This window comes from Poecilia mexicana, unplaced genomic scaffold, assembly GCF_051168715.1.
Source record: "Poecilia mexicana isolate PSO_F unplaced genomic scaffold, ASM5116871v1 scaffold_18, whole genome shotgun sequence".
Taxonomy (NCBI): Eukaryota; Metazoa; Chordata; class Actinopteri; order Cyprinodontiformes; family Poeciliidae; genus Poecilia; species Poecilia mexicana.
The window spans coordinates 16,808,185-16,836,000 of NW_028263387.1; the positions used below are offsets into that span (position 1 = coordinate 16,808,185).

A 27,816-nucleotide genomic window follows, 5' to 3' on the forward strand; every position below is an offset into this window, starting at 1 on the left:
CATAAAATGCTGTCATAAATTTGCAGCAGATTTTAATTGAGGTCTGAAAAAAGAAAGGAAGGATGGGTGCAAGTTTTAGCGACTAGGATAAAGAATGTCTGGAAATGAAAGCATTTTTCCATAATTGTCATATTTTTCAGTCGTTTTTTTTTTCCCCCACAGCCATCCAGACTTGGAAAATGCTTCAATCAAACTCTATGCATCTTGTTAACCTGATAAACACAATAAATAAATGATCTTCCGAAAGCTGCCAGAGCATTCAATTCTGACTAATTTATAGACCAATGAGCTTTTCCATTTGCTATACAAGGCAACAGACATCCAACTTTCACCATCAACTACTAAACATATTTTCTTCCTGAATAGAAAACAGAGCAAATTATGATTCTCTCAACCCGACGCCTTTACCTTCCACATCCAAGAGGCGCCGGCCCAAAGCAGCGCAGCCTGAACAGGATCTGGCACAGCAGGGATTTTCACACCGATCTTGTTCTGAAACATTTGCAATTAACATTCCTCCTCAACTCCAACTGTTTCTCGAGCTATCAATACCCCACGTAAGAAGATTTAACGTCCCCAAAGAGGCAGGGAAAACGGGCTGGCTTTCACAGGTCGGGAAGTGAATGGATCTGAGCGAGCGAATGAGAAGTTCATGTGCAGATTACGCTTTAATTGTAATGATGACAGAGAGAGAGAGTTATTACAAATGCATTTTTTATTAAACGGGAACAGCTGACGGGAAATGAGATGAACATTACATCAAAATGCCGTTTAATTACATCTGATCAAAAGCCACTCTTAATACATTAATGCCGCTAAAGTAGCAATAAACAATGGGATGTTGAAATTCACATCGAGTATCATGCATCAGACAGAATTTTTCATTTTCTGATGACAAGATATTTCTAAACCTATTTAGCCTGTTTGCAATGATGCTTAAAAAAAGAAAAAGGTCCAGTAAATAAATATCCCACAGTTGATGAATCATGAGAAAGCATTTGGTGCAGTGAAGGAAAAACAAACAAACAAACAAAAAAAAAAAAAAAACAGTCACACTGTGTCCTTCGTGGGAATTAAAAAGACAAAGAACACTGAAACGAGTTCGCATTTACACTCTGTACTGCCGCAGCACACGCAGGCCTTCTTAGTACTGAGTGTATTCCTTGGATGAGAGTTTTGCAATAATATGCTCCAACTGTCTTTTTGCTTCACACTGAGGGAAGTTACTCATCTCGTAGTACTGCGGGGCAATTTTCACCAGCCTGGAAAAGAAGGCAAGTCAACAGTCACCAAATTGTCTCCCGTGTTTTCTTGTAGGGGAGAAAAAAAATAAATAAATTACGTTCTTCCATATTCACGAGGCGACTGCTGGAGCAAGCGCAACAAATTTGGAACGTAATTGTACGAGGTCAGACAGGGGGAACAGAAACAGCTAAAAGGGTTGTTTCAGGTTAGCTGGTTGCTCAGAAAGACGCGCCGGTGTGACTGGCTCGTTAGTTTGGATCACATTTGTTGTCATATTTTTCAGTCGTTTTTTTTTTTTTATAAGGTATGCAGCACCTTGCAAACTTATTCATATCGATACTGTGAGATAGGATGAAAACGATACAAGGATCAAAAAACAAAAACTTCATGCTTCAATTTACAAGTTATCATAACTCAACATGAACAGAGCAGAACAGTGACATATTTACAAGCGATCTGAAACTCACCACTCGGGCTTGACGTCTGTGCAGGTGCGGATGTAGTTCTTGGTGGTGAGGACGAACTCGTTGTAGAGCACCCACTCAGGTTTGTGGTCCAGCACAGTGGAGGGGTGCAGCTGCACCACCTGGTTGTCCTTTGCCGTCAGGTAATGGCCGGTGCGCTCAAGGTGAGCAACCTATTCGCAGAACAGACAATTATGAAGGAAACATCCAAACAAATTGAAATGACACTTTTTTAAAAATGTCTTTATTGTTGACCCGCATGGTTGGAAAAAGAGCAAGTGCTTGAAACCTATTTTTAAGCCCTCAAACGACTAATCCCACCACCACCACCCACCCTGCAGCCACTTGGTCCAGCCTCTGTGGCGGTCGTGATTAAACAAGGCAATCAGTCTCAATAAAGGCCTTTCCAAACAAAGATGTGATAACCAAACACTGTGAACCCTTGAACATGAGCTGCAAATTTGTCTCCGAGATAAAGGTTAATGTTGACAAATATTTCAATATTAGAACCATAATTCAACTTGTCAGGTTGCTTGTTTCACGTGGCCCTGAAAATGGCTTCTTGCAAAGCCACCATTTGTATCCCTGAGTAAGAGACAAATTAATAGGATTTCTTGTTATGTGGTTAAAACAAAACGGCGCTAAATGTGTGTGTGTGTGTGTGTGTGTGTGTGTGTGTGTGTGTGTGTGTGTGTGTGTGTGTGTGTGTGTGCTTGTAGCTCCACGCTGTGTTCTGCGAATATGAAAAACCTGTTTTTCGAAGGACCGACCTCAAAAAGGGTGAGCTTCAGGGAGCAACAAATGAATACTTTTAGCCTAAATACGATAGCAGCTCCACCAGACTGATCGCCGACCTGCATGAAGAAGCCGGTGACCAGCGCTTGTCGGATGTTGAGATAATAGTCTCTGCCGTTGAAATCGCCGCTGTTTCTTGGCAGGCTGAAGCGATCCATGATCCTCGACAGCTGCTGCCGGACGTTGTCCGCTGACATCAGCGAGCGGTAGTTCACAAAGTTATCGTAGCACCACTGGGTGGACTCGTGGTCTGTGACAAAGTGGCGGAGAGGGATTTGGAGAAGCAGGTTAGGCTCAAATTTTAATATTACCAAGAAGTTAATATGCGGTTAATTTATTTGAATTATTTTGTATCTCTGATTTGCGTGTTATTAAAACCTCAAACTCTCCTCAAAATGTGAATACCAGATGCTATTTTTTAAAAAAATGTCTGCCGACTGTAAGTATCATCTCCATTTTGATCATATTTACCAAAATGGCCAATCACTGATACGGGCAATATCATCCATTTATTTAAAGACTCCTTCACTAACCCAAGGACCACAGTTAGTTGATACTATGGTTTTATTGAAATATACATCGACATTTTCAATACATTAGAATATGCATTTTAATGAGTTTTTAATGAATGTGGGAACCTTTAAACAAGTATTAAACATACTCTTTGTTTATGTATTAAAATTGGTCTGATCTATAATGTAATGTTTTCATTAGCAGTAAGCAGAAAAATCATCGCAATATACAGAAATAAAGTCTTAAAAACATCAGCTTGTATGCAATTAATCTATATAATATGGTTTTTAAAGGTTTTTGTGGATTTATTCATTTGTAACTAGACAGGAAGAGAGAGAAGACGCACAGCTAATGCCCCAGGAATCGAACAGGGGACAATGACATTGACCAACCGCTGATCCACCTGGTAACCTTTGCGAACTTTTCAATAATACGATGCATTCTCACGTAAATGAGTGTAACACAGAAAAATAAACACATAACTTACTCTGCTTAAAGGCATGGTAAACGTTGAGTAACGTCATGTGGTCTCCGTCGATGTGGGCAAAGCGCATCTTGGCATCATCGGCCACCTTCTTGGCCTCCGTGGGTCGAACGAAGCACTGTGGGACTAAACAAGGTTGGTATGGGCCCCCCAGCCACCCACAGGGATAAGTTAAGCAAATCCAACAGAGGGAAGAACAAGGCCTCAAACGAGGCACAGTTGCATTGCCAAGAGTTTTACGGGTGAACGGGAGAGGAGGGTCTAAGAGAAGGAAGGACGATGGGATTCTCCGTCCTCCTCCACAGTAAGCCTGGTTTTAGATGAGCTACAGCTAACATCTGACAACCAGTCCAAACAAGCGCACAATCTAACAGAACTGACTCAGTGGGGCTGTCTGGTTCTGCCCTTTACCCTCCGTCAATTTGCTCCTGGCCTGCTTAACATCGAACGTGCTTGATTGTGCCTTTAATGGATAAAAGCTGTGTTTATTGAGCCTCACGGTCGACTGCTGTGGCGGCGGCGGCGGCGGCGTTCTCAGGTGAGCTTCTGCTGCTTGCTTTAATGAACTCAGCAAAAACCTTCCATCCTGAAACAGCTGCTTTAAGTGCACACCACGTCCAAACAGCTAGTTAAATCCATTTCCCCGCTCTCAAAGACCCTCACGCTCCCTTCAAAGGCGTCAAGATTCATCTCAATGAGCAGCATTCTGCTTTGGCAAGCCTGAAGTGCAATTACTGCCGTAGCGTGCTAGTGCTGCTCCAGCTACACCTATACATTTTGTACAGACATTTATTCCCTCCCCCCCCCACCACCCTTCTTGCTCGCAAACAGCTGACGCTACTGACTTTTTACTCCACTTGCCTCGTAGTTAAGTTCTGAAGGCACACATGGCATGTATTCTAAGTGGCCTTAAACAACCAGGAAGTGGAGTTGAAACAATCAAAATTTGGCATTCATTTTTGGGTTTTTGCCATTTTTGAGAGCTACAATATAAGAGGGACATAATAATAGTATTGCTTCTAGCTGAACAAGTCCAATAATAGTTTTTAACTTTTCTAGGCAAGGTAAACGTTAGCTGGTGTTCCAGTTCCAGTCTTGGTATAAACGTTCATTACTGTTTGGGAATCTGGACCTGAAAGCAGCCCTGCACATGTCCTCTGAGCTCTCTGGGTCAGTCTAGCCTCTCCTCACACGACGGGCCAGCTCCGGGCATTACCTGACAGCATGGCGGTGATGGAGAGGATCTCGTTGGAGCAGTTGAATTCGCAGCTGGCGATGACCATCTTGGCGAGCTGCGGGTCCAGGGGGAACTCCGCCATCATGGAGCCCAGCTCGGTCAGGTCGCCGTTGTCGTTGAGCGCTGCCAGGTAGTTCAGCAGCTCCAGCGCTCGCATCAGGGTCTCCGGGGCTGGGGAGGACAGAGTGGGAGCGACGGGCTGTTAAAGCGCTCTGACCCCCACAGGCGGGAAGCACACAGGTGGCAGATGCAGACAATTTGCAAAACTGTCATTCTTTTCATCGCGCCGTTACCTGAAGAGTGCAATTTGAGTTGACTTTCAAACAAAAATATGGCGGATATGATTAAAACTATCACGAGTGCAAGCACATATATTGCCAACATGTGGAAGCTAAAATGTGTGTTTCTTTCTAAATGTTACAGCAAATGACGTGATATGCATTTGTTCTATCTAGCGTTAACTGGTTGACAGTCCAATTAAACAAAAGAAAAATGTGGGGTTTTTTTATATTATTTTATTAGTCCCAATTATGTAGTTCATAATGTGAGTCAGTTAATAAAGTTTCACAGTTTTTATTTTACTTTTAAATCGAAAGAATCCCATCTGTCAGTGTCTGGAGAAGCAGAATGCTTTTTTTTTTTTTTTTTTTTGAAGAACTAAACCTGCCCCTCAAAGGACCGGGAACAGAGAAAACACTTCCATCACCTGTTGTACTTTGAGCTTTAATAGAAGACAAATGCCTTTTAAGAAACGAAACAAACACTAAAATGGAAGCAGTTGGCAGATTTGGCAGCCAGATGCATGAGGTGAATCAGAATGAGATGGCTCCCGTTATGCGATGGCCAGAGTTACGTTCGACAGCGGCGTTTGCAGAGAAGCAATCATGGCAGAGCTCATTTTTCATCCTACACTCTGGCAATCCCAAACAACTAATGTAATTACAGGGGAACTTTCTACTTAATGCTTAAACACAAAAGGCTTCCACCGTTTGGTTAAAAGATTTTTCCTCCAGATGCAATTATTGACCTTTGGCTCCTCAGAGCTGACGCCTAATGACCAGTTGCATGTTAACTGAAAATTAGCTTCAAACACCGACTCTGGTGTTTGCTCACTTTCATTTCTCTCAAGTGCTTCTAAAAAAAAAAAAAAAATTCAATTTCAAACAGCAGGGAGGTGGGTTTTTTATGATTAACAAATATTGATTTAGTCTATCAAAGCTACTTTTTACATTTTTTTTTTCTCCTCCTCCACACGGTGAAAGTCGGCCAGATTACTTACCATTCTGATGGCTTGTGTTGGGGGCTGAACAAAAGGTGAGAATCCGATTTCCAAGTACAGCTAGCAAGATGAACCAGCGTGGAAATTCAATCTAAATGTAACGCAACTCATCAGAAAGCAAACATCAACTGGCTCGACACACGAGAATCCGATGTATTAACCCGGGTTGAAATCAATGAGGCAAAAGGCTAAAGGTACACTGAACCAACGTCGGTTTTGAAAGGCGCATTTTGGAAATGTCACCAGGAAAATGAATTTGGCCCAGCAAAGTGCTGGGAGAACAAAGAACTGAACCGTTTTCTGAAATAAAAGTCCATCATAAGAAACAAGGGTGACAACACGGCAAACATACGGAAGACGACGCGAGACCAAAACTGAACTTTTTGGCCTATTAGCAAAAATCCTACCAAAGTGCATAGAAATCCACATATGTACAGTAGAGGTTTATTGCATTATTTATCACGTATTGTGAAAATTTTCTTATCATGATAGGAATTTTGATTTATCGTTGGCTTGATCAATTTTAATTAATGATGCTAAATAAAACATAAAACTGGTAGTAATACGGAAAATGTTTTTGTTTTTTTTACAATTTTCCCCACTCTTTGTTCCATGAGAGCGTCAATAAATGTCGGTATATGAAAAAGAAGCCAAACTTGTTCAATTTTAAAACGCCACCAGATATTCCGTCTGATCAAGTCATGGATTCTTTTAACTGACACCGTTATTTACTGACTCAAACTTGAGCTATACCTTAACCATGTGAAATTCACGAGGAAAAGAGAAGGGCTGTTCCTTCCCGTTGAAAGAAAAGCAAGACAAACCAGTGGTCTCTCTGGTTTAGATGATAAAAACACCAAAACTCAAATCCAGCAATTAGTTTTCAAACATTACTAAAACATACCAAAATTATTAATAAATAGCAGTTGCAGACAACAACAAAAAATGCAGCCCCATCTCTAAAGGTTTATGCAGTATATTTATCAACTCCTTCAGTCAATATTGGCCATTTTCCCAGCGAGAGACCTTCAGCGCAGCATATAAAAAGTGATCCACTGTAAATACATGTTATAAGACCTGTCTAGTAACTCTCAGACTTAAATCAGACTTCGTCTGCCACACCCAAGTAGCTCCAGCGACCAGCCTGTGCAGGAGCCGCTTCAGGAGAAACCTTCTGCCCCGAGTGGATCAAATAAATAAAAAGGTAATCCTGCCCCCTTTTCCTTCACCCCACTGTTCCCAGTTAAGACTCCGCCGACAAGGCCAATCCCGCATGTTGATGCGTACCTGCGCGTTTTTGTGAGGAATGCGAGCGTGGTGTTGGAGGTCAGTCACGTTTCGCTGAAGGAATATAAAGGGAAGGCAATTGCTAAGGTGATAGTGCTGCTATTGATGTAACCAATTTCATTCTCCAAATGGCGTTTGCCACAGTAGACGGGGAGAGATGGGTTTAATCTCAGAGGTGAGATGAAAACTATATTATGGCGAGAAAAAGGGAGGAGGGAGAGACGGAGGTTAAGGGGTAGGAAGAGGTGGGTGGTTTCTTCGGGAGGATCTCAAAATACATACATTAGAAAATACAATAACCCACCTGATACCTCAATTAGACACAAACTGTTTAAGACACACTCCAGACGTCTTTCTTGGTTTATTAAAGAATGCGATAAAGCGCATAGGAGAGAGGCTCGGCTAATGATAATGTGCAGAGAAGCAGCGTGGAGCACACATCAAAGTTGTTGAGAAACAAAAAGTGCTGACAGTGATTTCTGGAGAGATGCAACTAAAACCACAACGTGAAAAGTTGTTAAATGCTTTCAGATGGAACTTTGCCAAAGCTAAAGCACGACCACGACCGTCACAGCCGGACTGTCTGTGTGGAGACCTATTCCATCTGTTTGGGTCCGGTTCAACTTTTAGCTGGCAGGATAAATCTAAAATTGTAACTAAAAAGCTTGGGAGAAGAAAGTGCTTATCTGATGTCCTCTGTATTATACAAATATTGCTCGAATCTAATGAAAAACCGCAGCATGCTGGCTCTGCTCGCTCCCGTGGGAGCGTTCGAGCTATCATAGTTCTTAAACCTTTCCCGCTGCGCCACATCACGCTACAAACTTTTTATCTGGATTGAACGAGAGAGATTAGAACAAAGTTGTGAATAACCACAAAGTAAAAGGAGCAGGATGCATGGCTTAACAAAAACAGTTTTATTCATCTGAAAAGTGTGGCATGTAATTGCATCCTTCTCTACCTCTTTGTTCCAGCTTAATCAAATCGGGCGGACAAGATCTGAACGGCCATTTTAAAGTCTTATGTTTAGCTTAATCCATCTTCCTGTTCCAACGGATTCAACTCAATCATGCCCCGTTAAGTCATGTGTCGAGGCGACTCTTGCTTAAAAATCTGTGTCGTCTTTAAACTAACCTGGAGGGTCCATGAAGTCAAAGTGCACAAGATCGTCGATGCCCAGTTTCTTCAGCTGCAGCACCACGGAGCCAAGATTAGACCTCAGGATCTCTGGATATGTGTTGTCCTGTGCCATTTAGAAAGGAAGCCCAGGGAACAATTTAAAGTGAATCAGACACAGTGATTACTACCTACTCATGAATCAGTCATATGTCAGCTTAAACAGAAAACAGGGAGCGTAGGGCATCTGAAGGGCTATTTAAAAAAAGAAACATTTCCATGCCACTAAGAGTGATGGGATAGAATTACCCTGAGGAAAGTGGAAAACTGGGTTTTAGAAGTTCATTTGTCACCGCGGCCATGTTGTTAACACATCTTAAGACGGCGATTTAGAATCGGGATCCTGAAATCCAAGAGTCGTGAAAGCAAATTTCTCTACAGCTATAAGGTCGCTCTGGGGGATACAAGATGCTCGAGGCAACTGCAGAATGGCATGTGCAAGGAAGACGTCTTGAGTTTATATTTCGTGTAATTTCAGTCATCTTAAAGCCACGCCGCTTTTCACCTGCATTTCTGTCCTGTAGGCTTTCTCCGTGTACAAGCGGAAACATTTTCCCGGGCGCGTCCGTCCGGCGCGACCCGCTCTCTGCTGAGCCGAGGCCTTGCTGATGGCGGTGACCAGAAGGGATTCCACTCTGATGCGTGGGTTGTACACCTGAGAGGGGAACAGAGAGAAAAGGCTTGAAATTATTTAACGGGGGGGGGGGAACAAAACAGAAATGCTTAAACTGGGGTAGCGCTGTTTTTTCTTTTTTCTTTTTTTAAAGAAAAAATTAAGAAAGTAACATCTAGCGCATCTACAAGATGATGACAAAAAGCTGCAGAGTGACACATGCGCCCAATTCACCACGGTGAATATATAATCTTGTTTTGTGCCGAGTGTATGACTTGGCTTCAGGCTGGTGAAATGTCAGGGGAATAAATAACAGGCTTTTCCATCTTTGCTGCTGTCAGTTGTGCACTGCTGTGTTTATCTGAGGATTCTCAGGCAACAGACGCAAATGATCGCAGCAGATAAGGAGTTGCGGGGTGGCGGGTGGTGGGCGGGGGGAGGAGGGGAAGCTAACCTTTTGCTTGGCAAATCCGGGATCAATTACAAACACCACTCCGTCGATGGTCAGGGACGTCTCGGCGATGTTTGTTGACACGACGACCTGCGAACATGAGGACACATGATTTAAATGATCCACCCGAGGCGTCCGGAAAGACGCCTCGGGTGCCTTTTCTTTACTTCCTTCTGTTTGACCGTCACATAAAATGCTAATAAAATACACTGTAGTTTTAAGTAACAAGACAAAAGATTTTAGGTCTAACATCCTTTTTGCAAGTCAATTCTTTAGGCCCAAGAAAATATTTCACTTATTCTACAATGCAGCACCAAACAATATATATATATATATATATATATATATATATATATATATATATATATATATATATATATATATATATATATATATATATATATATATATTTTATTCGTTTATCATACCTCTTTTCTCCCCACAGGGAGGACTTGTGTGAAGCAAGTATTTCTTTCTTGATATCTGAAGCACCGCTATCTAGGGATGCACCAACTGTGCCGACCTCACAGTTCATGACTTGCTCTTGATTTCTGCTGTGCAATGTTGGCACCGACAGCTTTACTTTGAATACAAGCTGAGGCAAAGCTTTGCTATGAGCTTAGTTTGGACATTTTTTTTTGGACAATTTTTTTTGAAGCCTTTTTGAAGCCTTCACGTTCAGCTCTGTGCTTTTCCATCGTGAAATTAGCAGCGTTCACTACAGGGCTGCATGATGTTGGGGAAAACCTGCGATGTGACAATATTGGAGAAAGTTGCAATGACGATATAACTTGTCATATTTCCTCTTCTTCAGGTAGTAAAGTGATCTAAATTCAATATTTCTGCCTCAAAAAGGCTTTAAAGTTTAAAAGTTTAAAGTCATTTTACATCTGGACTCATCAGACCACATGACCTTCTTCCATGAGTCCAATCTTTATGTTTCCTTACAAATTGTAACCGTTTTCTCTGGTTAGCCACTGAATAGTGGATTTCTTAAGGGTACACAGCTGTTCAGTTGCAATCACTCGAGGTCCCTTCACATTGTGGTGTGAAAATGTTCTGACTTTCACGACTGCACATAGCCCTGAGTTACGTTGTTGTTTTCCTTCGATTTGATGTCACCAAACGTTTAAGCGCTCACCGATCACGGTGATTCGGGGTTTTACTTCCGACTGCATTTCTTCCTGAAAGCCAATGGTTCCCTGCTACCCTCCCAGTTGGTAATAATGCGCTGGCGAGCTCTCGACCCAATTTTAGTGGTTTCTGCATCGTTTTCTCTGCTTGATGCCAATGAATTGATCCTTCTTAAACGCATCGACGTCTTTTCGGTGACCACAGGATGTGTCTCTCAACATGGCTGCTGAGAAATGAGAAGCTAACCGTTAAATAACTTTTACAATTGAGCTCCGGCCTTAAATACAAAACCTGCAAAAAATCCAACAGAAGGCAGTGAGAAGCAAGGATGAACGGCGTAAAGAAGATCAATACAAAGACACAGATAGATACTTTCATACTTCAGCGCAAGTTCTTCTTGCCATATTTACTCAAATCCAGTGTTTGCAAATAATGTTTAATCCATTTTAAGGTATAAATGTTGAGGTTGACATTAATTTATGGTGGGCGTTTCCATCGAGGTCAGTGTTCAGATGTTTGGATGGATGGAGGGGTTCTGGACTCATCAGCATCCATTACTAATTATTTCATCATTTTGTTGTCGTTAATGAATGCCATAATCCCAACTCTAACATCTAAAATCTTACAACTGCATTTGATAACGTAGTATTAAAAATAAATAAGACAGAGCTGCATCAATATGCTTTCTTCCTTAAAAAAAAACAACCCAACCCAGACAGGGCGCTTTGCTGCTTTAATGTTAAAAGAAGAAACCGCAACTGTGGTAAACAGTGGCACGTTGGATGTTTTTGCTGTGAAGGAAATGTGCTAAGTCAATATCTTTTTTCGTTGCAAGAAGGAGAACAAGAAAGGAAAAGCAGCAGTGTGATGAAAAGCTGCTGGGGTTCCAAGAACATGACCAGTGGGAAAATCGTGAACCAGTTCCACGTAGCGGTTTCAAATCTACAATCGTCCCTTATAGCAAAGACGTGCATGGGAAATGACAGCTGAATCAAAGCAAAATTATCCAATGAGTCACATCACCCGGAGTCTGTTAGCTGTTGGGATGCATGCAAACAGGGGGTAAGAGGGAGAAGGCAAGGAAGATGAGACAGTTTCTGCTGCTCTCACGCAAACTTTGATGCTGCTGGGGAATCTTCTTCATAAATAACCCCGGAGACGGTCTGGGTTAGGAAACTCGATTAGATCTTCAATTTTTTTTAACAGGACGCCCTGGCGTCGGTGCCGCTGCTTATTAAAAACAATGTTGCCGATTTTAGTCGTCTAACATGCAACCGAAGCGTAAACAAACCACAAAATTACCCAAGCGGACGTTTGACGGCTTCCGTCCGCTTTCTCAGTAGTCCTCATCATAAAGCGGCGAGCGCAGAACCAAACATCAAGTGTAGTCTTTGCTGATACACGTCCACAGAACCAATTTTGCACACTTGACACACTTCCTTTGTAGCCGTGCCTCTTCAGCTGTCTTCAAGCCGAGAGCCTTGGAGACTTTTAAATCCCACCTTTTAAGTGAGGATTTCTCTGCAGCCTGAGAATGCCTGACTGTTTAGTTATTAATGCCAGAGACAGCCTTTTCCCCCCTATCATTCTGCCTCTGACCTCGAGTAATTCACCTGTCGAACGGCGCATTCCCCCTTAGTATTCAAGGCGGAAAATGAAGAGGTGGAAATAAACGCTGGGCAGAAACTTATAAAAATTGGCCGTTATATGCATAATTCTTGGCTGTCGAGATGTGAACGCATCCCCCTGACAAATTATCACATTTAATGACGATCAATCATAAAGGCTATCCACTAAGTAATACATCAGCTGCTCAGTTCAAAGGTAGATCATTTACTTTGGTCTAGTTTCATGGCTTTAGCGGCACCATTTTTTATTTATTTTTTCCCCAAGTGACCCATAGAAACATAACGTCGAAGCAAGGAATGGGCCGATTTCCATTTTAAAGTTGTACCAAGGCTTCAAAATCGCTGGAATTGTAAGTTATATCATTGCTGTGGTTTAAAGTCCTTCTAATGAGACATCAGGAAAAGCGTCTAAAAGAAGGTTTCTACAAATCTGCTTTTTTTGGAAATATTTCCAGTTATGTAAAAACATAGACAATATGTAAACAAACAAACAAAAAAACACATTGTTTTAAATTAGGTAACACCGTTTAAAAACTACAGAGGCAAAATCTGAACATGTGTGGCTACCTCAGCACTAATTAACCAGCCAATATCAGCTTGTCATAACTATCTTATTGTGTAAAGGGGTTTATTATTTATTGCTTCTTTTTTTTTTTTTTTTTTTTTTTGCTGAGGTCTCTGAGTTCAATAAAAAAAACAATAAACAGTATTTAGAAAATGTTTTTTTTTATCTTTATTTATACAGACTGCCTCATTGAGATCCAAGATCTCATTTACAAGAGAGACCAGTTTTGATTTTTGTTTGAAAAATCCTTAAAAGATGCTATAAATAAAATGATTATCATTACCAGAGAACGTGCTGATGATGCTGAGTGATTTTCTAAAGCTGTATGAAGCATAGGAATACAGGCCTCCCCCTCCCCCACCTGTTGCTTCACAGACCCAGTCAATGGATGTTTTACTCATTCTTACACACACACCATACCATACCAACTTTATTTATAAAGCACTTTAAAACAACAACAGCTGATACAAAGTGCTGTACATCAAAACACAACGCACAAAAAAGGTTAAATTAACTGCTTGGAAGTATTTTAAAACAAACAAGATAAGGCTGTCTTATTGTTTCTTCTCTTTTGTACTCAGAAGTCAAATTGCTCAGGTTCTCAGTCCCAAATAAATCAAGGTCGTCCCTGTGAGGTCGCCAGGCAGCCTTGAATTCTCTCTCCAATACGGCAGTTGCAGGTATAAACTAATAATTAACGCCTCTGACAGTTTGAATCTCATTAAGCTTCAGGCACACACGTAGCCGTTCAATATTTATTTAATAGCACGTTCCCTGAGTGTTTGATCATCAAAAATTAAAACAAATTAGCAAATCCCACAGGAACTGAAGTCTCCTTGCAAACAGAACTCGCTCTATTTGGGCGTGAAGTCTAAGTCCCAGTTTTAAACTTTTGACTTTAAAGACAAACTACACGGACAAATGAAACCGCAGTTGTCGAGCCGGATCAAGGTAGTAGGTTTTTGTTTTAAACCTCCGCTTTTAACTTTCGATTGCACGAAACGGAGTTATTACCGCACTGTGAGAATGTCACACCAACCAACTGCCTGCTTCAAACAAACCTGCCCGTTTTGTCTTTATCCAGTTTTGCACCGTCTATCAGGCTCCGAATGTGCTTCATAGATGAACTCATTTTGCTTTACTGTAGCAGGAGTCCTGTGAAGGATGCTCTGTGCCGGCACCCATCACCCTCCTAAGGAATCAAAGAGCTAGGAATGCTTCAACGTCTGTCTACAAAGAAAAAAGAAATGGACTAGCGGAGGCTGCCTCTGTCTGGAGCACTGGGTCACAGTGGGTGCTCCAGCAGATGCCGCACATGACACCCTCTCACATTTCATGATCGTATGGGTGGCCTCATTGACTGCATTGATTCTGAAGGATTATCCGGGCTGGGGCCATTACGCTGAACGCAGGCTGGCTCCTTCCAGTCTGTTGCTGCACTGGATAATCCGGGCTTCTTCATCAGTAATATCATTAGAGCATCATCTCTGCATGTTATTTCTGGGTTATTACCTGCAGGAGAGCATGCTCTATAGCTAAAATGGGCCATTTTTCACGTTCCCTGCTGGGAAGCACAGCCGTGTTGACAAATAAAGCCTTCCGCCGACGAAGGGAAGGAGAACACCGTGATGCGCTCGCATTTGAAGCCCGATGAAACGGATACGCGGCAGCATCTTAAGTAACATCAGGCGGAGGGCTTAGAAGATGTCACCGATGAGACAAAACTCCTAAAACCAACTGCAGCCCATTTATTAGAGAATATATTTCAGATTTTGGAGCGCTAAGTGAGATTACGGCTGCTGTTAGTGATTAGTCAACTCCTGCCTTGCTTTAAGATGATTAAACTGTTCAAAAATGGAAGACGAGTAGCTTTCCAAGAGAAATGGAGCAATGACGAGCCGGTGCTTTATGTTAATTGAGGGGTGCCTAATGCAGTCGTTAGCATGCGTAGCAGCAGATGCGGCGAACCTTAATTCTTTTTCACTACTTCCTCTTGGGCTGGCTTGGATGACATCTCTACATTTTTCACTTGATGAGTTGCTCAGTCAGTCACTGAAGAGAAGCACATTTACTTCAAGGACGGCAACTTTAGATGCCACCTCGCCAATTCAACGAGACCCTGACAAATTGAGGCTGAGGGGGGGGGAAAAAAAGAAAAAAGAGACAAACTGTACCCTTCTGAAGTTTAAACTGGTTGCTGGGCATAAACTTCAGAGTACTTGACTTTATTTACTGTATTTCATTTCATCCTCACACAAACATTTGGGGTTTGTAGCGATGTGGAATGATATTTAACATAAAGTAACATCTTAAGTGCTGTTAAAAAGATCTACAGCCACTAAGCAATCATAATGTCTCCTTTAGGAATATTAATCTAGATCTACATACCGATCAACTCTCTTCAGCTCATGTTGGGGGATGCTAAAGTGAGGCATGTTTGTATAGGACTAAGTGATCAATGCAACGTGTTGTACCTCAACTTTAAAAAGTAAAAAAGTGAGAGGACTCCCACCTCTCACTAAACAACTCCGCTGTTTGGGAAAATTAAGGTTTCTGATGCAGCTACATTGGAAAAAAAAAAAAGGTGAACTGAACCGAAACTTGTCACCGTAACATTTTAAAGCAGCGGAGCATGCAGCTCGCTCTGTGTAACCGAATTACTCATCTGAAACAATGTCGAGCTGAATATAAACATCCATGATACTGAACAAAAACCTGCTAAAGTTCAAATCCAGCTGCTAACTGTTTGCTAACTGTACCATCCACCATACCCGCTCAGCCCTTATTTTAAACAAAAAGTCAAACTACAGTCTGGTATCGTGCTACTACAGTGTGCTTTTTTTTTAGAAGTTTCTCTTCAAACAAATTTGAACAAACCACTAATGTACCGAGCCATGACTTTAACCGAAGTACATACATACCAAGGTTTTTGCTTACCGTTTGTGTACGCCTTATATCTCCTATCCAACCGTCTGTTTATGTCTTATCAAAACAAAAAAAGAAGAAATATGTGGTGGGGATTTACATTCAGCCCAGTTAACTCCTTTTAATGCAACTGGCTTTTTAAAGTCGCCCAATTAAAGAGAGTTGACCTGTGTGCGACCTAATCTCAGTGTAAATCCTGATCTCATTTGAGGCCCTCAGAGGTTTGTTAGAGAACATCAGTGAACGAACAGCATCAGAAAAATACAGCAGACGGTCAGAGATAAATTTAGGGAGAAGTTTAAAGAAGAGGTTAGGTAATAAATCAGCAGCACAAACTTTGAATGTCTCACAGGCACATTTCAGACCATCATAGTTTGAACTGTGCTCAATAATCATCACAACATCATGAAAAAAAAAAGAAACATTCCAGAATTTTCTGGAAAAATATAAAGAAGAAAGCGATTGCTGACAGAAAGCCAGACGAAGTTCATAAAAAGAAGTTGCTCTGATTAAATCAGTGTAGTGGAAAACTTAGACTACATATCTTAATAAAATTACCAGTTGATTGGAAGATGGATGAAGCTAAACAATGAGCAACCCCAGAAGAAAACTTGTTGTAGAACTAGAGCTAGAGCGTCACCTCGCAGACGGAAAGTGATGCTAAACAAGCAGCTAGAGCTACAGTGGAATCCTGCAGATCAAAGTATTGTCATGCATTACACCTAATTCCACTTCTGAATCTACGTCAAGTCATAAACGGGATGCCCACAAGTGTTCTCCGTCCAGTTTGGCTGTGTTTGAGCTGTTTTGCAAACAAAACCAGGCACAATCTCACATGTTAAAAGATAAAGACAAACTTTCTTTCTCAGCTACAAAAGGCCTGACAGCGGACCCGCATGGGGCAGCGTTCGTATTTCGAGCGTCACAAAATCCAAAGGCAATTCGGTGACCCTAAAAAGTCACGCCATCCGGTCCGAGTCGAGTGTTTTCTGACGTATCACAATGCGCTCGACGTCGACAGCGCATAAATACTTTCCCTGCTCATTTCAGTCTGATCTGGCTCAATTAGCAGGGTTGTAACGATGACTCATTCATCAACACCGTCCTTCCTCCATCAGCTGTTGGGGCTGAGTGTTTGCTCATTCGCTGGCACTGGTGATGGTCTTGTATTCTCTCAGATCCCAAGCCAACAGTGTGACAGTGCAGCTGGAGATGCTACTATGGCGATGAGCCCATCTGAATAGAAACTGGCACACAAAAACGGAGGAGCTCTTTCGTGTCTGTATCAATGAGAGCGTGAGATAAAATGAGAAAGAACGAGATACGCGACATACCTTTGCAGAGTTTTTTGCGCACTTTTGAGTGCAGGGACAAAACGCTAGGAATGGAGCACTCCGCCCCCCCCCCGAGCTCACAGGGCGTGAGTAATACTCCAGATATAATTTAGAGCACAGAATCACATGCTTACAAAAGCAGCATATGTTGTGTGAGTCAGTTCTGCGCTAAAGCTGAGAAAAAAGGAAGAGAGGGGGGTAAAAAAAAAACAACTTTCCACCTTTTTAGCTCTCTTATATTCCCCCATCTGGCCTCCCCTTACTCTCTCCCTCGCTTGCTTCCTGCAAGCGATTTTGTACCAATGGAGCCACCTTACCTTTCTTCCAATAGCGCCGCTTGGCTTGTTTGGCGGAGGCGGCTCAAAGATCCTCTGCTGCTGCTGCGGCGGCAGCGTGGAGTACAGGGGGATGATTTTCATATCGCCGACTTGTGGCCCCAGGTTGTCGACCTCACGCTTGATTCGCTTGCAGGCTTCGTCGATTTCCTGAAAGATGAAAGGACCACAATTGTTCCCTGAACCTCCAGTGTACACGGACACAAAACCAGGCAGATTCGAGCAACACCTGGATTAACAATGGAAGTGGGCGGACGCGACAGAAGGGGGAAGAAATAAGATGGGGAGCCGGGGAAACCGTGGTTCCCCGCTACAGTACATTTGTTCTAACTATCGTTCCATCTGATGGAGGAAATTAAACTTGGACTGCAGCATGCTTTGCTGAGCTCCCTGTGGCTCTGTTGTCAAATGCAGCAATCATGGAAAACACAGAGGAGCACGCTCGGAAGGCACAAACGTGCAGAGCCAGACACACTCAAACGGGGTTCATTATTCCACAGCGCAGTATTGTGGAGGGGAATGTGATATGAGACTGCAGCATTGATGCATAACCAGCGGCAAATCATGGCAGATCAGTTTAGTGGAGCTGAACGTTCAAGAGCCGGTGGGTTGGCAGACAGAAGCCGTGAGCAGCGCCAGGAATGAGGATAGGAAATGCGAAATTGGAGCCTATTCTCTAACGGCATATTAAATGTAATAGGAAAAATACATTATAAATATTCCACAAAGCCTTCTGCCTAACAACATAAAGACTGATTCATTTTGCTTTCATTCCATTGTAACACACAGACAATTCCATCTTTTAACAACTGTTCAAAGTTCTGAACAGTTTGCAGCATAAAACAAAGCTGTCAACACATTTAGTTTTTTTTTTTTTTTTTTTTTTTTTTAAGCTAGTCCCAGTTAGGAACCGTTTCATTATGTTCCAAACAACAATCATTTCATCTTCAACGTGCTGCAGCTCCTCTGCGTGACACCTTGCTGCTTATGCTGTTGCACCACCTACAGGCCCACAGGAGCACTGCAGCAACTTCTCAAAAAGTTCCAATGAAGGCACTCAGAGTAACAAGTCTGAAATTTATGCCCCAGAACAAGTACTAGAAGTAACAGCGGTTTCACAGCGTACCAAAGATCCAGCCACAAAAAAAAAAAAAAGTGACATTTCTGACCTACAAAATGTTCATCAACATCCTGTTCCTAAACTCGTTTAAGGAAAAGCGATAATGCTATGATAAAGTACCTCTCAAACTTTTTCAAGTTTGACAAGTTCACTTGAAGAATTTTTTTTATTTATTTTTTTTTTCAAATCACTTTGGGATGATTTGTTACGAGTCAAAATCTACGTGACTAATTTTTATTCAGCCCACGGGGCAGCCAGCTGTTTTCAGAATTAGAATAGTCATTTATATAATTTAAACTTTGTTCCAAAAGACGGAAGTTGTTCCACAACTGCAAACCTACAAAGACGTGAGACGTTTAAAATGACAGGCGAGGCGAGGCGAGGCGAGGCGAGGCGAGGCCGTTCAGAGAAAAGCCATTGTTGGCAACAAGCAACATGGTGGTGGCACCATCATGGTCTGGGAATGCTTTTCATCAGCAGGAACTACAGAGTTTTAATTGCAAAAATAAAGTAAGAACCCAATGATAAATATTGAAGTTTGTGACAAAATGCAAAGAAGTCCAAGGTATATTAAAAAGTTTTACGTATCTTCAATGCCTTCTTATACAGTGGTGTTCAGTAAACTTGTCATGAATAACAAGTTTTAGCCATTTATTGAAATCCTTGTTTTCATGACAAACCTTTTAGTTCATCTCCTATTACAACAGAATTTTTTTCTTTTTTTTTTTTTTTGTCTAAAATTTACAATAATCCAGTTAAAGGTGCTGAATATATGCAACATGCAAATGTTTGCAGGGGAAACCGAATGTTTAGGATCATAAAGGAGTATATTTACTTCCAGCAGGCCTGTTTGAAGGCTGTTTACATTGTGGGGTTTGTAGTTTTGTCACAGCATAACAAGACTCTCATTGCTCAATCAGAACTACAACAAATGGAAGAAACGAGTGATGCCAGAAGATAAAATAAAAAAGACAATGGATCTATGATGGAACTAATTTAACATATAATTTAAAACATCCTATGAAAAATCTGGATATATTTAAGACTTTTTAGTGCCTAATATTGAGGAGATTAAATGTTAGACTTTTTAATACCCTGCAGAAGCCTGGATTTCCTTTCGTTTCCCCCCATCAGGACTGCAAATAGGTTATTAGCCCGGTTTGTCCTCTTGTTCATCAAATCAAGTCGGGCCTCTCCGATGGCCATGTGCCTCTTAATCAACACGCTGACACGTGGAAAACGCTAAATCTGAATGGATCGGTAAAATTAGCCTCAGTATTAATAGCCTATCAAGCTTCTGGATGCAGCAGCTGCCACGGAAAAAAATAAATAAATAACCTCTTTGCCAAAACGCTGGAAGCAAGCTGGCTGTCTGTCCTGTAGGGATTTGAAGACAAAGTGTGTGTGTGTGTGTGTGTGTGTGTGCGTGCATACGTGCGTGCGTGCGTGCGTGCGTGTGTGTGCGTGTACACATGTGTGCACGTGCATAAACATTTGTCCAGCATTGGGAACCTGTCCACCAGCTCTGCCTGTGACCCCGGAAGCAAGAATCTAAGTAGCCAAGCTAAAGTACCAACACATTTGGGCACCCTCCTTGACAAGCAAACAACACCCCCAACCCCCACAAATCCTCCTGTGTTTTTTTTTTTTTTTTTTTGATGTTAGCTGCTGAGGGGGAAGCTTAAATATTAGGACTTATCTGCTCTCGACAGCTGTGATAAGTTTCAACTTTCTCATTTGTAGCTGGCGCTTCAGTTCTGTTTGTAGGAAGCCAAATATCTCTCAGAAAAGCTGCGGCGGAGAGAGCTACGTGGCCTTTTTGCGCTCGCTTCCCCTCTGATATAAATTAAACAGTCAGATAAAAAGAATCTATGGCTTCGCCATGGATCTGCCTCCAAATCATTAGTCTACATCAAAGTTGCTGGGAGACTGAAGAGGTTAAGAAGCGCTTGAGGGGCACACTGCTGCACCCTTTGAACAGCCATCTCTGCCAGACCTACAACACATTAACTTCTTTAACCCAATTAGGAGAGGGTGATAATGAACTCACCATGGGAGCGCTCTCTGTTATGCCTGGGCTTTACGCAGCATGGGGTTGTGGAATATAAATCAACAAATTACATCTAACCACAAAAAAAAAGAGAGAGAGAGAGAAAATCTTTAACACTTTGGCTGCACATATCTTAGACTTTTTCCTAGTCAGTCACATGAGGGACGATCAATGTTTCAGCTGGGATACCACTTATTCTAAAATCAATTACCAATCCTCAAAGGAGACCACTTCAAACACTACGCCGCCCAATGACTTGATCTTGTTTGCAACAAGCCGCATATCGATCTTGGTTTGACAAATTAATACTGACGTAGGTGTTCTACTACAGCCAAGCTGGTGTCAAATGTCAGATAATTACTGGTAATAAACAACCGGCGGAAAATGCGACTGGAGGGGGGGGGGGGAGTCAGAGCAACATGACATCGTTTGAGTGGCCAACGTGGCGCTCGCTTCTCAGACTGCAGGTTCACTGGTGGTTCCTCGAGTTTCTAAAAATAGACCCGGGGAGGAATGGGCTGCTCTCCGGTGGAAATATAACAATCCTGCAACTTTGGTCCCGAATCAAATCAAGCCTCCTGGACTATCATCACGTGTGCACAAACTAAGTACACCCTAAAACATCTGCGTTAGCATAACTGCATCTCAATAGTAGAGAAAACAGTTGGCTCCTTTAAGTCAAGCGTGAAAACATTATTTACTCCAGCTCGCAATAGAGATCAAAGATCACTTCATCGGTTCGTTTTGTCTCTTAGTGTTTTTGTTTTTAACTCTTCATGTGACGCATACGTTTCATGTGACGCTCATACATTTAATATATTTATTGATTCGTTGTAATTTTCTGCGCCTCTGTCGTTTTGTTTTTTTCTGCAAAGCACTTGGATTTAAAGTGCGCCTTAATGAAATAAACTTGTCGAATCTAAACACCAAAATTTAGTCCAGTGTGTCTCTATCTGTCTCCACCGGCGGCGCTTGCCAATACAACCACTTTTTGATTAAATGTTCTCCAACAGCATTCCGTCAAAGAGCCGAGAAACTAATCATGGCAGCAAAAGGCGCTGCTGGATCCGACAGGCTTCTCCTCTCCACTGATCAGGAGATTGAGACATTTGTTGGTGCTTTTCTGCGTGTGTGTGTGTCCACCCAGCTGTGACCAAATTCATCACTTTGGGCACGGACCCTGCCCTCCATTACACATCAGTGGACGACATTTGCAGGAGGGGGAAAAATAATGACTTAATTTCAGAGATTTGTGAGAAGGTTGGAATCTGGGTCACTTGTCTTCTTTTTTTTACATTTGCAGCACAAATCCTGATGATTCCCAAAGAGCCAGAGTCACAGACAGCCAAGTCATTTATTCATCAAAGGATTAGAGATATTTTGTTAAATGTGCCTATTTTATTTATTTATTTCAGTTTCCATGGACACAGTTAACATTTAGGATTCGTAGTGGTGAAAGTACACTTTTTTAATTCTAAGGTATCACCAATTAGAACATTTCTAAACAGTCCATATCGTTCTAAAAAAAGGAACATGAATCTGGACACACCTACGTGTGGTAGAACTCTAGCGATCCGCTTCATGCTTAAACAATCTGCACATTAAAACTTGGTGGTTGCAGCACCATGCTGTGGGAAAGTTATACCTCAGCTGAGTCAGAGAGGCAGGTCAGGAGTTAAACGCAGTGCAATTTTTGAGAAAAAAAAAAAAATTGTTAGCAGCTGGACAAGGTTTGAGATAACTCCAAACATACAGACAGAGCTTCATATAATGGCTAAGATCAAAGCACATTAATGTGTCAGAATACGCAAAGACCAGAGGTGAATCAAACTGAAAATGAGACTTGCTCTTTGCTATTCAAAGACCCAAACTTCAGATTTTTATTTGTAAAATATCTAAAAAAAATTTTTAAAAAATCATCTATCCTTTTTAACTTATGCTTCATTATGTTGCCTTCTTAGTATTGGCCACAACAAAGTTCACCAACCTGCAGCTCCCTGGGCTTTCCACAACTGCTCTTTAAATTTTGGCTAGAAACTACAACTAATATTTTTAAACTTAGGTATAATAACAAATCCTTGTTTTAGCAGTTTTTCTTTTTTTTTTTTTTTGCATTTAATTCCCACAACAGAATGACACTAAATATGCCAGTAATATTGTTTAAGATCAATTTTGTATGTATTGGTATTGAAAATGTGTTTGAACATACTTTTCCATAAATAACAACATTACCTCAACGTAAACATATGTATTGACTTTTAGCATAAGATGGTGGTTCTTTTAAAAAAAAAAGTCAACAAATTCCTATGGTAGACATTTATCAAAAAAAATTATACGTTGTCTTTTTTCAAAAGGTCATGTAACGTCTATGGCTTTAAACTAATTCTATTCAGCTAATTATTTAAATTGTTCTTTATCAGATTAAATGCCAAGAAAGTAATACTGAACTTTTTCATGGGGTAAGGATACTTTTGCAAAACAGAGCACGCTGAAAAAGAACTCCATACATTTAAAAATTCAAAGAACTTCTAAACGACTGTAAGTTTTGCAGAGGGGAAATCCAACTTGTTAAGATCATTTAACCTTCCATTTCCTCTGTAAGAGCAAATGTTAATGCCGTGCATAAACTATGCCCCATAAAACCTCAATGAACTGAAGCAACTTGTAAAGAGGCGGCCAGTATCCCATCAAACAAAGTGAGAGGCTGATAAGGTCATATAGAAGGTAAATACATCATGTGATATACTTATTTGTACATACACAGTAGTAGCTCATTAAGTTTTCATTTTAGGTGAAATTTAGGAACCAAAATAATGGGGGTTTTTTTAATGTCATGATGCATAAACTTTAAGAACTAAAAGAGGGTGTGCGTTGGGAGTGCACAATATGTAAGTGTATTGTTATTGCAGTACCAGCGCGTGCATTATTGATACTGCTCAGGACCGGAATGCAGTAATTGTTGGACTAATGTATCTCCAGTGTCATGAATTCATGCTTGAATGGAAATTTAATATTCTGCCTGTTGGTTGGAGCCTCACTGCAGTAGAAGCTCACAGTTGACAGAGAGGACAAGGTTCAAGATGCTAAACGTCACAAAGAGAAACAAAGAAGTGACCGATACGACCACTGAATTATTTACTAAAATTATGTGTAAGAAATAAAATTGATTGCTATTCTGGCTACTCAGGCAAAAAGGTATGCAGCTTTTTTTTTTCCCACAAGGAAGGAAGAAAAGAAGGTAAAGCATTAGGAAGGAAGGTGGAAGACAGTGACTAATGGATGCATATAAGACAGGATGAACATAAGGAAGGACATAAGGGAGCCAAAAGGGAACTAGAGACAAGGAAGAAAGAAAAAGCACAAAAATAGATAAGACATCTTTTTCTATACTTATCCAGATTTGGAAAATAAAAAACCCACTAACAAAAAAAAAATATTGGATATTTTCCAGGAACCCACTAAACCGTAAAACTTTCCCCCCCCCCGATATTGTCTGCGGGAGGTACCTCCTGTCCAGTGAGGAAGAGCAGAACGTCGCCCTCTTCTTCCTCGCACATGTGGATCTGCATCACGGTGCGGATGGCCGCCTCCAGGTAGTCTCGCTCGGGCTCCGGTGTGTAGAAGATCTCCACGGGGTGCGTGCGTCCGGGGATGGTTAGCAGCGGGCAGTTGTCAAAGTACACTTGGAACTTCCCGGCGTCCAGCGTGGCGCTCATGACGATGACCTGGGCAGAAAACGGGACGCGGCAGCTTGTCGGCGAGGCGCACGAGTTTGTGCAATAACGGGTCCGAGCATTCATGAGGAAATGTTTTTTTTTTTTTTGTTGTCTTGCCAATTATGCATTAGGACAAGTTCTAAAGCAGACAAGGGTGGAATTAAAGTCATGATTAATGTGTCTGCGTCCTTCTGCGGCATGAATGATGCAACAAATTTTAATTTTAAAAGAGAACCCTGGCACAAGCCGAATACAGAGTCCGTAATGTACACTTCGGCATTGCAATCCAAGTAACTGACCTGCAAAGATCTATGGCAGACCCCGTTCCTGTAGCTAGGTACACGGTGTTCTTAAACACAAGCCATTAGACTGTGTGCATTAGGATTCTGATGGGGAAACGCGTCTTCCATTTTCAATCTCTAATATTTTCAGGGGCCAGCGTCTCTGCATTTCGCTTTACGCTCTGCAAGAGATCCTAATTGCTCTTAATCAAGGCAAATTAAACTTTCAAATTTGGTGAGCGATAGGGATGAAGGAGATAAGGGGAGTGGGTGGATGATCATTCCCAATAACCTAGAGCTCATTTAACAGTCTGCGAACAACAATCTAACCTTTGATTTCACTCTGACAAACAACTAGTCATTATCCATCTGCTTTATGAAAATTATATCTGGCACACGCTAGGCCATAAAACTTCTGCCTGCCTTTACGATCGTCCCATCGATGCCGACGGTTGCCGTTTTCCTCCTGGTTGACCGGCTGAAAACGGTAGGCGAGTCTAGGAGCGATCTGTGCTGCTACTGCGGTGCAGAAAAAAATGGGTGTCCCTGAGTCTAACAGCAGCATTTCTCTTTTCGCAACATGGAGACTCGGTCAGAAAAACGCAACAACAAGAAAAAAGGGACAGAGGCGAGAAATAAATCCTCTCCTTCTCTGAATTCATCCTTGGAGGGGAAGTAATATTTAGGGCTGAAATGTAGTTTTACGAGAGAGAAACTCATAATATTTGCGGGAAACCAAAAGGTTACGTCTGTGAAATAAATCTGCAAGCCGTAAAAAAAACAAACAAAACAAAACAACAAAAAAAAACCCAACAACTGCAGCACCTGATCCTGAAATTACATCCTAAAAATAAAACAGAGAGTAAAGGGAAAACTCAGGAGATTTCTGTGAGCTGGTTCCTACCTTGAGGTCAGACCTCTGGCGCACTACTTCCTTGAGAACCCCCATGAGGATATCGGTGGCTAATGTGCGTTCGTGGGCCTCGTCCAGAATGATGACACCATAACGCTCCAGCAGGGGATCGTTCATAGCCTCCCGCAGCAACATTCCATCTGTCATGTACCTGAGCGAGAAGAGGATACGGTGCCAACACTAACTATGCAGTACACTGATTCTTTATCATCATCTACGGCTACAATATCTGGTAAAACCTGCTTAAAATAGGGAAACAAAACAGAGAGATTTCAGACCTATTTATAGTTAACGCTACCTTAGACCTACCAATTTTAAAAACAAAGCCAGCTCATAATTAAAGTTTAGAACAATCCGTTACTTAATAAGTTAGTCACCATAAAAACCGTCGTCGTCGTCATCAAAAGCAGCCATATTTTAATGCCCTGGTGAAATTTTTATGTAATAGCTACTTACTTTAACACAGTTTTGGCAGAGCTGCAGTCCTCAAACCTGATGGAGTAGCCCACCTCTTGACCCAGCACCACATCCATCTCATCCGACACCCTCTGGGCGACGCTCATTGCCGCCACCCTCCTGGGCTGGGTGCAGGCCACCGCTCTCCTCGGCCCCTGCAGCGAACGCACCATGTCTACACACCACTGTGGGATCTGCAGGACAGGAGAAAAGTTTGATTTTGTTAATCAACAGAGTAATGTACCACTGAACACCTATATATATATATATATATATATATATATATATATATATATATATATATATATATATATATATATATATATATTATTTGCAACATATATCAATGGTTTAAATGCACATATTGTTTTGAAAAGGAAGATTCTAATGTCATTACTGGGAGTTTCACAGTTTTCCATTCTAATTTCGTTTTGAGAACTACAAATTACATGAAAAAATGTTTTTATTCTTTGCCCAAAAAATTAAAGTTGATCTTTTTCAACAAGAAAATGCATAGCGATTCCAGTTGAGCTGAGTTCTTGCTTAATCTTTTTCTTTATTTTTACAACTGGGATTTTAGATATAAATACGTTTTAAAATTTTATTGACTTAAGTAGCAGGTAGGCCACTAAAAAGTAAAATCAAAAGAATGCAATAAATCCAATTTCTTTTTTCCAATCTATCTAAGTAAGTATTTGTATTTGGGGGGGGGGGTAGAAAAAAAAAAGTTAATTTCCCCAACTTTCATGCATCAGTAAACTGCATAAAACGTACCCAGATATTCACAGCACAGATTTTTAAGCATCATCAGTGCAGAACGCATCGACACACTTAAACCACTCCACTTTGCAGGATCGTTTATATTCATCTCAGGATGAGGCAGAGACTCAGTGACTTACTCTAATCTTCTCCTGCAAATTTAAAAAAAGAAAAAAAAAAACACACACACACAGCCTGGCTGCTTGCTTAAACCACTTAAGATTTAACTGGTAAGTTTAGCTAACTGGGAATCAAATCGTAAAACAACCCAATGAAAATACATGAATCATTCATGGTATCGATATCTTTTTATCATAACCTTAAAGCAATTTTAACTGCCCAGAGTCAGGCTCTAAATTTACTGTGACATACTTGGGTCAGTTCATTAAAAGTCTGGTGTACGGGGGCAGGAGGGCAACTGATGGCTGCTGCGTTTCAAAAACTTTAGCGTGTCCCCCTGCCTCTACCTGCGTGGTTTTTCCAGAGCCCGTCTCTCCGACCAGCACGAACGACTGGTTCCGCATCAGGATGTCCGTAAAGACGTCTCTGTACTCCCAGACCGGGAGCCGCAGCCGCTTCTGTAGGATCTCATGGTAGCGCGGCGTGTGGGGCAGGTTGGTGAAGGGGTTCGTCTGCTGCTGAACGGGAGGTCGATTCGCGAAACTCCAGCTGGCTGCGGCCGAGGCGACGGGGTCACCGCCCGACATCGCGTCTTGGCCCCTGTTGCCGGTCCGATCCCGGTTCCTGTCACGATCACGGTCTCTGTCGCGCCTTGAACAGGAAGGAGAATGAAGTTAGGATTTAATAAAACACCGCAGTCGAAAGGAAACACTTCAGCTTCCATTTAGGCCAACGGTGAGAGAGAAAAAAAAAAAAAAAAAAAAGAAAACCTGTGGACAAATGTTAACCATGTCAAGCTCTTCTTTTGTAAAAAATACTATGAAAAGGTTACTGCACATTCTTTTTCACACTGGCAAATAGATGTCTAATCAAGTATAGCATGCAAAGGTCATGAATAAACTAATTGCTTGGAGCATTTTTCCCGTTACAAAAAGA

General features: G+C 41.6%; 1 protein-coding gene across 1 annotated transcript; it reads right to left on the bottom strand.

Annotated features, from left to right (window-relative positions):
- Positions 1-697: 697 nt before the first annotated feature.
- dhx15 (DEAH (Asp-Glu-Ala-His) box helicase 15) lies at positions 698-27,816 on the bottom strand. The gene is made up of 13 exons (XM_088015540.1): positions 27,228-27,816; positions 26,002-26,195; positions 25,537-25,696; positions 24,142-24,360; positions 17,448-17,615; positions 9,548-9,634; positions 8,986-9,135; positions 8,439-8,547; positions 4,718-4,909; positions 3,505-3,627; positions 2,564-2,754; positions 1,713-1,882; positions 698-1,262 (listed from the first exon to the last, which is right to left on the bottom strand). The coding sequence occupies exons 1-13, from the start codon at positions 27,465-27,467 to the stop codon at positions 1,145-1,147; spliced, it is 2,121 nt and encodes a 706-aa protein (XP_087871666.1). The 5' UTR covers positions 27,468-27,816; the 3' UTR covers positions 698-1,144.

Bases quoted from the DNA above. Each gene is read 5' to 3' on its own strand.
- dhx15 (XM_088015540.1), bottom strand. From the start codon at position 27,467: ATGTCGGGCGGTGACCCCGTCGCCTCGGCCGCAGCCAGCTGGAGTTTC. The intron at 25,697-26,001 runs GTAAGTAGCTAT...CTTCTCGCTCAG, and splicing joins TCTGCCAAAACTGTGTTAAA to GTACATGACAGATGGAATGT. The intron at 24,361-25,536 runs GTAGGAACCAGC...TTTTCTGCCCAG, and splicing joins GCCAGAGGTCTGACCTCAAG to GTCATCGTCATGAGCGCCAC.